The sequence below is a fragment of the Orcinus orca genome, chromosome 6, assembly GCF_937001465.1.
Source record: "Orcinus orca chromosome 6, mOrcOrc1.1, whole genome shotgun sequence".
Lineage (NCBI taxonomy): Eukaryota > Metazoa > Chordata > Mammalia > Artiodactyla > Delphinidae > Orcinus > Orcinus orca.
The window spans coordinates 34466285-34481557 of NC_064564.1; the positions used below are offsets into that span (position 1 = coordinate 34466285).

Sequence of the window (15273 nt, forward strand, 5' to 3'; positions counted from 1 at the left end):
ATTCTACCCACTAGATGCCAGTAGCACTCTCCCAGTTGTGACAACATGTTCTAGTCGTTGTCAAATGTGGGGGGGGGGGGGCAGTGCAAAATTGCCCCAGTTGAGAACCACTGGTTTAGATAATAGATTTCAATTGGAAGCCCCATGCTGTGCAGATGGAAGACTTTTATTATGACAGAGTTGTGGCTGCTAAAGCATTGCTATAAATGCAAAAGTTTTATTTTCAAGATACCCCTCCCTCCCCATCCCGGTATTTACTGACCCAGGTAACTAACTTTTTTCATGCAAATAATTTAAATTTTTGATTATTCTTAGAATTACATTACATAGCAAATAAAAACATCATGAAGTTGAGAGAGAGTGGGTGGGGGTAGGCATAGAAGAAAGGAGAAGTGTTATATTCGAATACTTTTTATTCCTTTTCCTTCAGGTAACTTAATTTTGCAGATAGACTTCGGTGCATTTCAAACACAGTAGGCTGAAGGTTTTTAGCATGAATGTGACTTTGTAAAAAGCAATAAAAGACACCACTGGACTTTGTTCATACTGCAGTAACGGCTCCTTTCCGAAGCCCACGTAGGACATTGGCTCTTTGGTGGTCTAGTTCTCCAGATGTTCCTGTCACACACCGCTTTTCCCCAGGTGCTTGCTCTTATGCAGCAGAACCAAAGAGACAGCGAGGGACTGAGGCACGTCACTCAGACAGGCGGTGCGTGGGCTCTGCTCTTACTGCCCTTTCCAAGGTTATCACCCAGTTTCTGCTTTCTGGGGCTGTCAGTTTGGGGTTTTGGGCATGTCACAAGGGACAAAAAGAATGAAATACAGAAGCTCCTTGCTGCTCCTTGGTTGCCTAGGCACTTTTTAAAGTCAAGAATATGCTTTTTAGATAGGTATTGATTAGATTCTGATAGTGGGCACTTACAGGTGGAAGCAATTGTGGCATATCTTTCATATCTGGAGAAAAATGATAAAAAAAATTAATGCCCAACAATAATTGCTTTAAAAATAACAAGTAGCCTCAGATGCCTTCTTCCCAGGGTAGTTGACCCTGTGAATCATCATATCTCTTTGCTGCCTGCCGACAAGTTTAGAAGTCGGGTTGGGTGAGGGGGTGTTTCAGATACACGGAACGCTGCTTGGAGGCTTCAGAAGATGACAGTTTCCAGATGTATGAACCGCTGGATCGGTTTGTTTGCATTATGCGCCACAGCTGATGGCGAGATTAACGCAGGCTGGACAAGCTATGGGAGATTTGTCTGGTTTCCACAATGCCATGTTTATATTTCATTGGGATTTCTCCTTCAAAGTTGACCTCCCTGTGACCCCTGGAGCTCTGTCCACTCGGGCTGAGCTGTAACTTGTCTGCCCTCCTCCTCTTACTGGGGGGGGGGGGTCACAATTATGATGCAGTGGAAGGGGCCATTTATATGGCTCCCCCGCTCACACACACTTCGTCCATGCCAGCAATCTGCCCAGATTTAGCCCCTGAGGAGTAGTCTATTCAACTGGTTGAGAGGAGGGGGATGTTTTATTTAAAAAAAAATTTTTTTTGGGCTTTTAAAACAAGTATGGAAATATTTAAAATTATTTGAAAGGAGACCAGATTTAATAGAAGCCACTTTGCAGAAATACAGTGTTTTAACTTAGCACTGTTTTTCTATTAGTATAACACTGTTATCTCCTTTGCTGCTCACCTGTTCCCAGAACGTTTTCTCCATTCTCCTTCCCTCCTCCCTCACCTATATCCCTTTGCTCATCTCCCCTCCTCTCTTCTCTCCCTCTGCCTCCCACCCTTCCTTCTACCCACCTATTCATAAACTGCCCAAATCATTTCCTCGCAGTGGATCTCTGGATTTACTAGTGTGAAATCTGAAATGGTAGTAAATCTGGTTAATCACAAACTGACAGGGAGAAATTAGTAAATGTATTATTTCAAATCAGCTGTAGGAGATTCTAGATGCAGAGCTTCCATTTGCATCCTTGGGGTTCGTAGGTTGGTGAGGGTTTGTTTCAAGACCATACTCTTTGATGGGGTCTTATCAGCAGATGTGCTTCCCCTATTGAAGAGTCATGGCATTTTAATGAGCTTTTGATGTAACTTTAGAATCCATTGACATGTGGACTGTGAAACAAGTCTCGGTCCCCTGTGCTTAATGTACCATATGAAATGTGGAAGAATTGGGCCCCATAGCATTTCTGAGATAGTAAGTGAAACGTGCACCGTGACATTCCAGCCCAGGTGTTCCACCTTCAGGCTTTCCCTGGGTGAAACCCACATCAAAACCAAAGGGAACATGGAGCTTAGATCGAGATGGAAGAGGACAGGTTTCCACATCCAAATTTTGGCAGATGCCACAGTATTAGATGGTCCATCCACATGAGAAATGTCAGTTGACGTCCCAGAAAGCAGACAGCTTTGCTCATGAAGGCGTTTCTGGCAGTCCAGGAGGAAGGACGCTCCTTGGGATTTTCTCAGTGGAAACCTCCCTTGACTACAGAGACATCATCAGGGCCACCAAAATATAAACACTTTTTTTACTCTTTGCTTCCAAACTCTGAATTTAGGTGCTTTATGGTAATACTTCTTAGATTTTTTTTTCCCTCTTAAACTGGATTTAGGATTGTTGTTTCCTTTACACTGCAATATCTCAGTTTTTCTACATGTATCTTTAAGTTTGACAGAAGAAATAAGCCTTTCAAATCATTAGAATGCTGCCATTGAGAAACTGCTTGACCATTGTGGAGATTTGGGGAGTCGTATGTACAGAAATATGCATCCTGTCCTCAGTTCCTTCAGGACTGTGACCATTTTGTTGTATTGGGGGTTTAGAGCATAGTTGGAAAAACAGCTGTCATGTGTTAAGGAAACTGTATTGTTGGTGGGCAGTCAGGTACCTGCTAATGAGTGACAAGTGTGTTGTTGGAGAGGTTTATAATGTGGCGGCAGGGCCTTATTACCAATCCAGAAACCCAGGTGTGAGTTGGCCCAAATAATCCACACTGCCTGTGGGTCCCAAAACTGGCTATGAAGGCAAGGCTAGTGAGAAGCAAGCCTCCATACCGCGGCACAAGCTTTATTTATTAGAGTTAAAATAAATGAAAAACAGTAGACGTCCCCAATTCATCAACCAGGATCGTGTTCAGTTATTGATGAAACATGTAGGAAAGTAAGCAAAAGGAACTGGAAGTGGGCTTTGTTAAGTACATATGCATGATTTTTTCCCCTTAAATCATTGCTTAAGGGCTTCTGGCCCCTAGCTCAGGAATCCTGCCCAAAAATGCCAGATGTATTACACAGTCAAGTACTGCAATGTAAACACTGCTCTGTGCCATGAGGCAGGGTGGTCCATCTTCTGTTTAAGAAGAGCAGGAGATTGAGAGGGAATGAGAGGGGTAAGCCCTCTGCATTGAGCACAGTAGTGATTGTGTCATTTGTATTTTTGGCTGCATAGTCAAGATTTGAAACTACAAAAACCCAGTTGAATTAATACTTTGTACGGGCAAGGAAAAGCAACTTGAATTGGGATGCCAAAGAGAGCAAGATGTGGCTTGGATAATGTTGCTTCATTGGGTCAGATAAGTTTATCAAATGTAGAACAGAACGGTGGGGTGAGCTGCTAGGAAGAAAGCTGTTGTCTTCAGAGCGGCATCTTCAAGTTACTATGAGCATCACCCTTTTTATCAGCTGTGAGTTAAGTTGAAAGCTGAGTGAAGCAAGGCAAGGAGAGGCCAGCCTCTTTCACAGCCCCTTCCTGCTGGGTCGGTCCACCTTCTGTGTGTAAACCTGAGATTTATCACAGAGCTGCTCTGGTGTTTTGTAGCATTGGGGGGAGGGTAACCCAAGTTACCCTGCAAAATGAATGGCCTTCCAGTTTGCTTCCAGTTTCTAAATTTAAATAAAGAATCTAATGATGATCATTTAGAGGTGAGAAAGTAACTAAGCACTTCGGGCCATCCCTCCAGTAGAATGTGTCTCATGTGCTGTGGAAATGGGAATGCCTAGACATATCTGTACACCCAAGTAATCAAATACTAAGCAGTCCTTACGATGACTAGATTCAGGGTTTTCAAAAATTAATAGGGAAGTATTTTGTGAGTTAGGAGGAAATGGGGTTTCAGTTTGGACTTGGGGAATTGTTAAAACAACCTGTAATAATATTATCTTGATTTTAGAAATCCATTCTATAGAATGATCTGAGAAAATTGCTTTAAGAAACATTGATGATAAAAACAGGAATTTTGAGGTTAAGGAAAATGTAGACTTTTTTACTCTCTCTCCCTCCCTCCCTCCCTCCATCCCTCCCCAACCACTTTTTTTCTTATTTTGAATTCTCCCATCTTTCCCACCCCTATTCTCTTGATTTCTTTTGCTCCTTTAGTGGAGAAGCCAGAAAACTTCACAAAATAGATGTAAATATCACACAGTGTCTTTTTAAGTAGAAGCTTTCTAAAAGATAAAGTAATGAAATAATTTTCCGAGACTACCTAAGACATCATTCCTTTCCTCTTACCTGATTTTTTCCCCATGAGGTTCATACAGTGTTGTAATAAGTTAAAAAACGATACCATCATTTTTGTCACACATGATCCAGAAAAAAACTGCACATGTTTAATACCTTGCTTAATTGCAAACAAAGCTTGCAATTTGAGAGAATTGGGATTAGGGCTAAATATCTATTAACTGCTCTTTCTAGAGATTTGGGGAATAGGATGACCCTTTTTTTTTTCTTTTTTTTTTTTTTAAATAGGCTACAGTTTCACATGGCTCCCAAAAGAAATCTCTCTCCCTTTTTGTTTCCCACACCAATTGATTTATCATTTTGCTTGCAAGCAGATCCAGAATGTTAGGGCAAGAACACACTCACTTTTTTCTCGTAACTTTTTTGTTGCGGACCGAAACCAGTTGACTTGAATAAATTTTTCTGAGGCCTGAATGTAGCCAGCAACGTGGAAAAATCTTGCCATTCAGGGCCGTCTGAATGTACATTTCAGCCACACAGTAAGCTGCATTGGTAGGCACCGGACTGCTAAATACAACCATTTTTCGCAGCAGCGAGTTAGACAGGTGATTAGCATAATTAGCACCGAGCAGCTATACATATGGTAATGCTGAGTGTGTAAATGCCAGCTGCGGTGTAAAATTTATGTCAGGGGTCGGCAGGGCTGTGCGAAAGTATTGTGTTCCAGCTGCAGGTCAGGGCCGCCAAAGCTTACCTCCTTTTCTCTTGTTGGTGAATACGCCAAACAGAAGAGAAAGACAGAAATATAACAGATACGGCTTTGATGGGACAGCCCGATTCTGTGCAAGAGGGACTATTCTATAAAACACACACACACACACACACTCACACACACTCACACACACTTGCAGAAATCCCATTACTTTCTCTACAAATTGTGTTTACTTCATGCAGGGTCCACATGAGTGGCGGCCAGGATGGGAGGTTGGGGTAGGTGAATGGGCCAAATGATTTCCTGGGAGGAAAACTTTCAGTTAGTGAATTTTTAAAAGGAGTTAAGAGTTGTGCCTCTGGTTTTCTCCCCATCCTCTTGTTCCCCCTGCCCCCCTCCCATCCCCTCCACTGTTCCTGTCCATATTGTTTTCCTTCTAATTAAACAGGGGAATCCCCCTTAGGTGAGCTAGTGCAAGCATCTTTAGAAGAATGAGAATTGACCATTGTGGAGGTGTTAGTTCGCCTTGAACATAATAAGGTTCCAACAGTTTGACTCTCTTCCCAAACTGCTTGACTGGCTTTAGCAAAGGGCTAGAATAGAAGTTCCCTTGTGTCTTATGGCAGCTATGCTTACCATCCCACCTACCGCCACTCTCAGACCCATGAAATTCTTTATGGGTAAGAAAAGAATCCTGTAGGTTTCTTGATTAAAAGGGAGACAGTCTTCAGTCGTTCATGTCCTTCGAAATGCATGATGGGGGAATTTATTGCTATGAGGAGTTCATGCATTTTTGCTCTGGAAGCATTTTTTCTGCCACCCTCCCCCCACCCCCACTTTTCTTCGGTTGGTGACTCTAGGAGTGGTGGTGGTGACAGAACATAGTTCACACCATGCTGACCTAGTGACAAAACTTCCTCACAGCACCAGGGGGTCCTTATGCATCAGCCCCTAATCCAGCTAATCCTGATGGCCACACAATCATGAAAGTGGCCCCAAGTGACCAGTGACATGCGTCTCTCCACACAGATGCAGAGGGAAGGGTCGGTGCAGGAGATAAATCGGGCCAGCGTGGAGTTCCGCAGGGGCCAGGGAGCCTGTATGCGAAGGTGGGGACTCACGTTGTCTCCCCGCTCCCCAGGCCACTCAAGCAGGAGGCCAGTGAAAAGAGGCCCAGGCTGGATCATGGCAAGAAGACTGTTCAGAGCAGAGAGGTGATATCCGCCCCACAGAAGCTGGGAGAAGGGAACCGGGGTTGATGTCATCCGACAGCCTGACTACTAGATAGAGAGCCCACAGCCCTTGCAAGCGTTTGGTTTTGTTGTTGTCGTTCAGTTGTTTTGTGTCCTTATGAAGACATGAGGAGGCCTTCACTAAGAACTTAGAACTTGATAACAGCATGCTGTCTTTGGTCCCTGGGTTCTACTTCCTGGTCCAGCATTGCCTCCGAGCAAGCATGCTGCTCTGTCGGACCCTCCTGGGCTTGCTCAGCTCCTGCTGAAGGACAGGTCTGGGGTTTGCAGCTGCCTGCCTGTAGCACTTGAGCAATTGGGTGCAATCACGGTAGGACCTGGGACAGTTCACAGCCGGGCAAGTATGCAGTTAGGGATAGAGCCGAGCTCTACGCTGCCACATTCTGCTGGAAGCCAGCAACATCCTTCTGCAGGCTTGACTTCACTCAGCCTGTCATAGGTGGGGTTGACCCCAGCCCTGATTTGCCACAGCAGCAAGTGACCAGTGAAGAATGGGCCTCCTGACAGATGCAGTGTCATGTTGGGAGCTGGTGGCCCTGTGAGAAATACTGGGTCGGGGGAGCTGTGGCAGGCAGCAGGTCCAGTGCTGGGCTGACCTGATCGTGTCCGACAGGGCGAGCTGGCGGCTTCAGGGAACGCCGTTCAGAGGAAGCAGCCCGGGTGGGAACAGATGGTACCGCAAACAGCTGGTGCGGGGGCTAGTAGCAGGCACATGCTCAGAGCCGCTACTGCCACTGCGCTTGGCCCTCCTCCCCCCTCACAGTCCCTGGGGAGGCGTCGCAGTGTGTCTGTCCTGCTCTTGTTTTTGCTGTCTTCATCGCGCTGGGTTCACTTCATGAAGACAGATTCTCTTTGGGCTATATGATTCTAGCATTTTCCCATGGCAACGCCCAAGGGCACAATCCCACCAGGAGAAAAACAGCCCAGAAGCTTAAGCAGCAGTTGGCTAGTCATGAATAAAAGAGATGGGTGGAAGAGTGACTAAAACTCACAGCCCAGGAGTTCTCAGCCAATTGCCCAAATTACTGAATCTTCATTTTTTTCAGTTTAGAAAATGAGCTGGTGCTAATAATTTTACAGTTACACCCTTTTAGAGATTTGCACTTTTTCATGCTCACAATAACTAATCACAAGATTGAAAGAAGGACCTGAAGCAACTAAAGGGGGGGAAAATCTGTCTAGAGGCTGTTAGATAATTCATGGGATTAATCAAATGCAAATGCCCCACTTGCATATACACAGACCCCATTTTCCTAATTGGACTCTGAGTGGGTACTTTTCAGGCTGAAAGGGTCATTTGTTTTGACTGATTGACTTTTGAGGCTTTGGGGAGAATTAATATCTTATACAGATGACTGCCTGTTCCCAAGGCTCTGTATTGAGGCTGTTCATTCATTTATTCATCCGACACACTGAGTGTGCACCGAGGTGAGTGGGCAGCGGACAGTGCCTCCCTGAAAGGACTTGGAATTTATTGTGAAAAACACTTTGGTTGGTCCTTCAGAACATCTTTATGTGAATCACAATAAGCTTTTGCCAAAAGCTTTTTGCATGAATGCCACAGATGTTTATTAAGCTCTGTGTGAAAGGCCGTGCTGAGGAACAATCCAGCAGAACATCATGGGGACCGTCTGGTGTCTACCATGGATTGGAATGCCATTGGCCTGGGGGTACGGACCCCTGAGCGGAATGGTTTCCTACCTATGTCGGCCCCTCTTCACCTTGGAAAACTATACTTGGTTTGATTTGCAGAGGAAAGGATCAGCAGAAGTGATGCTTTTTACCCTGCCTCTTTCAAAGAATTGGTTTAAGCCTCCGATTCCTGGAAAACAAAATGGCAGAATTTGTAGGTAAAGAGGCTTAGGGCTGCTTGTTCCCCGTGTGCCCTCATTCTCTCTGCCCCCTCTAAGACAGGCACCTCTGAGGACCAGAGGCAAACGGGGCCTGTCTACGACTGCCCATGGGGCCCTATGGAAAAAAAACCTGTCTTTTCAGTGGTGGTGAACAATCTGAGAGGCAACATTGTTGTCCTTTAAATAAAGATACCAGTTATTTGTCCTGTGCAATACTTTTGTGCATTCTGAAAACTCTTATCTGTGGGCTTACTTAGTCCGGTATGTGTCATTTGGCGCTCCTGAACTCATAATCTCAGCTGGTGCACGGAAGCCCTGAGGCTTGCAGGACAGTTGGGCTCAGAGTTAAAGGTTGATTCCACCTCCTATCAGCTGGTAACCTTGGGCAAGTCACCCAGACTCTGCAGCTCTGTTTCCTGCTCTGTAAAATAAGGGCGATGATGCATGCCCTGCAATAAACAAATAAATGAATGGATGTCTGCTCGGCACCTGGTTAAGGGTTTGGGAAATTTCATAGAATTGTCAGTGCTCACACCATCCTGTGAGGTTAGTGGTATCATTTTTATTCCACTTTACACAGAAGGTTACTGAGACTCAACTGTATCCCAAATTTCAGTGCCTCGGGTGGCAAGACTGGGGCTCAGAACCCAGGTCTTCTGATATCTGTTCCCATTGCCTGTCCATTCCACCTTGCCCCATCTTGACTGGGGAGTAGCAGTAAGCAAAATGTTTAAAAATAAGTATATAATGAGTGTGAAGGGCTTTGCAAGTGGAAAGCACCACACACATGTAAACGTTTATTTTGTGTCCAGGATCCTAAGTAACAGTTTTCCTGAGTGTTGTTCACAAAGCTTGGTTGTTAATTTTGTTGTTACAGTTGTTCGGTTTGGAAGAAGGAAAAAAATATCAGAGGACTTCAGAATATGATAGAGATGCATAATATTTTTGCCTTGAGTTTGTTTTTAATTCAGATACCTGTCAAGTAGCTTTCGTATTTTTCTCTTTTTGTCACATGGGGGTCTTTAATTATACGTGTTTACTGCAGAAGCATTAAGAAATAGAGATAAACCCCAAAAAGTAAAGTGAGTAAATATTATTCATAAACCACTGCACAGTAATAACCACTGTTCACATGGCTGTATACCTACATCTATATCACAAATGCTGGACCTTACAGGTCATTCCGCTCAGTAGTCAAAAATGACTACGCGGTATTTCATAAATATGAGATTACTTTTCAATTAAAAAAGGACTTTGACCTTGATAATGGTAAAGAGAAGGGAGCAAACCATTTCCCCCAAACCACACCTGTAATTTCAATACTTGAAAGGGCTTCCTGAGACCATAGCTTCACACTTCTGCGTGGTAAGGAAGACGGCAAGATAAAGAAAGCTCGGGGCCCGTCACTCAGCTGTGATGTAGGATAGGCATTTGCTAGAGTCGCAAAAGTCAGTGAATCTGTACAACTGCCCTGTCCAGAAGGACTTCTGTTCCTGGTAGCTTGTTCTAGAGTGACTTGGGTGAATACTGATGTAAGAGCGTATGAATGCTGTGCAGTTTATGACACAGGTCCACCTGAGAAGGAGCTAAGTCTACCAGTGCAACCAAGTGAATGACACGATTATGGTCTCACCCAGCTCCAGCCACTCTTGCCTTCTTTCTCTCCCTGTTGCAAGCCAAACCTGAGGACTTTGTGGTTGCTAGTTCCTCCGGCCAGAATGCTGTTTCCCCAGGTCTTCAGGGTCAACATAAGTATCTCTTCCTCTTAGGTCTTCCCTGGCAACTCCATTTGAAGTGGCCTTTCCCCTGCCCCACCACCCAGTAACTCACATGGCACTGCCACCTTGATTTCCTCCATAGCACTTGTCATGCCATGAAACTACCACATTGGTTTGTTTGTGTACTGCCTGTTTGCTTCACTGGCCAGCGAGCCTCTTGGAGCTGTCTAATCTACCACACACCCCAATACACAGCACCTAGCATGAACCCCACAAATGCTTGCTGGCTGAATGAGTCATGTTACAACTATTTATCAGAGAAAGTGGATATCAGCTAAACTTTTTAAAAAGTTACTGAATAGTTTTGCAGAAACATTCATATTTGTTTATAAAAGATGAAGTGTTAAGTAAAATATGGTCATGTAATATGGAAAAGTAAATCTAATTTAACAGTACTCAAAAGTAGGATACAGCATAGCTGGTTGTGGAAACTAGAATTCAGGATCCTTCAACTCTAGTTGCTAGATCTACGAATGATAATAGTCTTGTCTTCGTTGAAACTGGTTGTCACGTTAGCAAAATATTCACATTTATCACTAGCGTAAAGAGGTGGAAGAGCAAAAAGGTTTTCAATTCTAGAGATGTGAAAAACGTACCCCTTTATTAAAATATAGGTGTTTATTTAAATATACATCTTAAAAACTCTAAAAAGGTGACATTATGGAATCCCTGAGGTACATTTTATATCTTGTAGGAAATAGCATCATTTCTGAAACCCCCTGAGGTAAATGAATCGAACCATTATGAGATTGGTCTAGAAGAGTTTAGTTAGTTCTTAGCAGCATGAACCTTGCATTTGGTTTTTATTTCTGTGTGCACTTCTCTCCTGGGTCATCGCCTTATTGGTTATAGTTGTAGGCAGCCGCTCTGCTGGGCAGGCAGGGGCCGGGGGGCAGTGGGCCCCGGGGAGGTCTATGGTCCTGCTTTGGTGGTGGTTGTTTCTACCTCATGGTCTGAATTCACCTGGCGTTCCGACTTTGTAAGCAGCATGAGAAGTCACGTGCTATGCCAGTGCTTAAGGAGGCAGGTACAGATGACTGATAGGCACGGGGCATTGATGTCTGATAGCCACGGGGCATTGATGTCTGATAGCCAGAAAAAAGGAGGAGTTGAGCTTTTCTTCAAAAAGGCTATTTGGAGCTCCTTGGTGTGCAGCTCTGTAGCTTTTCAGGAGTGACCTCTGGACTAATAATTGGCTTTTTTTGGGAGGGGGACCTCAAACAGCTTTTCTATCTCTAGAGAATGTGGATTGAGTGTAATTCAGTTCACTAATTGGTTGACATAATACATAGTGATTCCTGCCAGAAGGAGCCAGACCCTGCCTGCAGGCAGCTTTTATGTAGCATCCTGAGAAGGCCTATGGCCTTATGTAAATGCCGGCTCTGCTGCAAGTTGTTTCCTATTTTTTCCTATGGTCTTTAACTTCAAACTGATTACTGGGGCCTCAGCAGTTCCCTGGGCTATCTGCCAAAGTTTTCCGCAGCATCTAAATAGTTTTTATAGCCAATGATCATTTCCCTCTCTCTCCTCCTACACCTCCCTCCCCTCCCCCTCCCCTCCCTCTTCCTCTTGTCTCTCCAACACACCACAGTATGTTCAACCTCACCTCACAGAGTTCTGCGGTGGCCTTGGCCATCTGCGTGAACCTGCACAGATGACTCTGCCAGTCTGCGAATCTGGACTAGTTTTCCTAATGAGGGCATTATTTGCTCTTTAGCTTGCTCCCTTGTTTATAAAATATGCCAAGAGAACTAAACAACCCGCTGTTCCCAGTACTTATTTACTTGCTCAAACCAAATGTTTATGTCCTTGAATACTAAACTTGAAGAAAAAGGATTTCTCCTCGTGGGAAAGCTAAGATGATCCCTGAGGGTTCTTTCTAAAAGATAGAACTGAAGGCCTGCTTTTCAGTAAACATTCAGCTTACAGTGCCTTTTGGAACTGGAGTGTGTAGGGGTGAGGGTGCTCGAGGATTCTCTTCTGTTAGCTGTCCCTGCGGGCCTTCCCTCAAAGTCCTTACCGTTCGCCGTGTTGAATCAAAGCAGCCTCACCAGAGCTTCGTTTCACAGCTCCCATCAGGGCCCTGTTGAGAAGTAAAACTCCTTTCCCTCCATATGTCCCAGACAGTGCAGCATCCTGAGCTTGGCGCGTTCTAAAACCCTAATTGAAATACAGCTTAGAGCCCGAGGAAGAAGACCAAAAAAGCAGGTTTTAGTAACAACATTACTCGTGCTTTGTTGTGCTGGCTTTTCTCACGCCCAGCTTCGGCCGCCTGCTGGAGAAGCTGGGGCAGGGGTTCCGAATCACCAGGGGAGCTTCCAGAACACAGGCAGCCAGGTGACTCAGAACCTGGCACCTGTGCTTTCTGGATGCTGACCAGGTGAATCTGAGAGAGCAGGTTCCAGGGCCTCCCAAGACAGCCATGGCTGATACATTTGGTTCTTCTCAAGTGGGATTTCCCCTCGTGCATCTGACATAAATCACATTATTTATCTTCTCCTGGCAAGTTTTGTGCTAAATACACATTTGCCACCTTTCCTTGTTTCTTTTTCCAACAAGAAGAAACATTTCCTTGTTACCTTTGCCAGATTATTTAGGAGAAGAGTGTAAATTGAAGCCATTTATCTTGAAATGTGCTGCAGGGGCACATTGTTTATACAAGTGAAAGAAATTGTAACAGGGGTATTTGGTCTGGTCTGCAAGGAAAAGTGTCTCAAGTTTTCCTTCCCCCTCCCCCTTTATACATATGGTGTGTTAGTTAGAAGGTGCACAAAGCACGCATGCATTAGGTTTGCGTGTGTGACAGGCAGGACCATTGTTAATAGGTTTTAGTGAGTATTTTTTATATGTTTGTTATTGGTAGAGTTAACATTGCCAGTCATAATAAAGTGAATGTTACCCCTTAGACATCAGCCATACATTTCTGTGACCAGAGTTCATTTATTGTGTACCCTGCTCCTGTTAGTGAGGTAACAGAATGTGAATTTGTGGGGATTTTGCTGTTCTAATTGAAACCTGTACGTGTTTACCAGTTGGTGGGCGAGTAAGTCGTGAATTAAATTACACTCGCCAGAAGATTGGAGAAGAGGCTATGTTTAATCCTCAACTCATGATTCAGACCCCCAAGGAAGACGGTGCTAATGTCCTGACCACGGAGGCACTCCGACAGCACCTGGACTCGGCGCTCCAGGCCAGCCGGGTCCATGTATATATGTATAACAGGTAAGGTGGTGGGGAGAGGCTGCTGGTTTAGACCCCTTTGTTTTAGCAAATAAAGTTGCCCTGGAAATACAGCGGAAGTGTTAGTTCAAACAGTTTTCTCGTGAAATGATTTTTAAAATCTTGATTTGTCTCTAAAGTTTAGTAACATATGAACTACATTACTTTATAATGTATTTTCAGTGAGTATCTTGGCACTGTACCCAAATGAGTATGGTCCTTCAAGCAGCCATTTGGATGGCTGTCCACCGTTCTGAAGATGTTTCACTGCTTAACCTGTTTTTGGAACAGTTACATTTTGAATCGCCTTTAGTCACCTCACAAAGAATAAAAAAGAAAAAGAAGTTACTTCTCATTACTTTATTCATTACAGATGTTAGTGGTTGGTATGTGTCACCAAAAAATAGGGGGTTGAGCTGAGCCACTGTGGTGAATTCCTGGGGACAGGTAGGCAGAGTAAGGTGGATTCACACACCTTTACCAAATACTACCCTTTAGCTTTGTAGCTAATTTAGCAATGCTGTGGATGTAGTAAAAGCATAGGAGGAGTTCTGGAATGAAACCACCACAGCCTAAGTTAGGGAGAGGAAAGACAATACAGAGAAGCATGTACAAAGCCAAACACAGGCAGTCCCTCCTACAGGTGCTCCAGTGTCAAGAAGGAGAGCCGACCAGCATTGCTCTGGGGTTCAAGAGAAAGGGGTCACTTTCAACAGCACTGATCAAAGAAAGCTTAGCAAAAAGGTGGCATTTCAGCAGGGCACTGAGGGATGGATGGGAAGGTTCCACAAGGAAGAGGACGAAGTCCAGAACGTTCTTTTTGGGCGACTAATAAAAGAAAAAGTAGACCAATGAAACAGAGCAGTCTAGAAGGAGTTTTATATTTTTTCTTTTCCTGGAGTTCCCATCCCTACCTTTTCCTAATTTTCTCTTTTTTCAAATTAGACTCATTTCCCTAATACACTTGGGAAGGCCTGGGCTTATACAGCACTCTTCTAGGGATAACAAAATGCTATAATAATAGATGATGGATAGTATAGGTAATTGTTGATCAGTATATTTGATATAATTTCTGTAGGACAAGAATAGAAGAATGTAAAGTGGGAAACCAATCTACCTGGTAATGTTCTTTATAGCATTTGTGGTTAAGAGCAGGAAAGTTCATTTTGAACACTCTCTGTTAATAAGGACATAATTTACCAGTAAAAAAAAAGTAATATTTTCCCACCTCAATATATGTTAATACATTATAAGCCTTACTAATTTAGTCCCCACCTATTTTGAATTTGTGATAATTCAACTCTGAATTATCTGCCCTGAAGTTGTTTAATGTATGTGGAAAAGCAGATTAATGGTGTAAACAAGATTATTGGGAGAACACTTAAGAAAACAAGACTTTTCAAGTACTTTGGGTAGCATTCATTTACATAAACACCCCACATGTTAATTACAGTTGAGTATTATCTATTCATTAAAGCAAGCTTGTTGAATCCATTTGGCAAAGCTCTGCTCATTTTGACAGATACTGAAAAGTGATCAAAATTGCAGTTCTCTGTGTATGTTCTATAGTTCTGATTTTGCACACATTTCCTTTATTACTATAAGAAACTTTTGTCTCTGCTTTTTATTTTAATAGGCAATGGAAATTGGAACATTTGTGTTATAAATCTGGAGAACTTATCACAGAAACAGGTTACATGGATCAGGTATATTTTCTTTCTGTTTGCAAAAAAATTCTCAAAAATTCTCAAATAGCCCAGTGGTATACATTAGCCTAATGCGTGGCCTATACTTTTCAACTTTGACAGATAATAGAATATCTTTACCCTTGTTTAATTATTACACCTTTGGACTGCTTCTGGGAAGGGGCGAAGTTACAGTCTGGGACAGCATACCTACTGTAAGTGTGTGATCTTGTTTTCTGATGTCTGTGATTTCTAAACTCTAGAATGTTTCTGATGTTACCTTATCATTGTTTATTCTGTTTCAGTTTTGGAC

At 43.6% G+C, this 15273-nt stretch overlaps 1 protein-coding gene across 8 annotated transcripts in view; it reads left to right on the forward strand.

Moving 5' to 3' along the window:
• Positions 1-15273, forward strand: part of PTCH1 (patched 1) — a 67029-nt gene that overhangs the window by 15030 nt on the left and 36726 nt on the right. For 7 of the 8 annotated variants that reach the window (XR_004478750.2, XM_049711472.1, XM_004283034.3 and 4 more), the window contains exons 3-5: positions 13089-13278; positions 14912-14981; positions 15084-15175. Coding sequence is in view for 7 of the 8 variants with exons in the window: in XM_049711472.1 (XP_049567429.1) it covers positions 13089-13278; positions 14912-14981; positions 15084-15175 (352 nt within the window). In the remaining variant the exon portion in view is untranslated. Of the gene's footprint in view, positions 1-13088; positions 13279-14911; positions 14982-15083; positions 15176-15273 lie in introns of those variants that run through there. The other variant, XM_033411372.2, reaches the window with a different exon arrangement.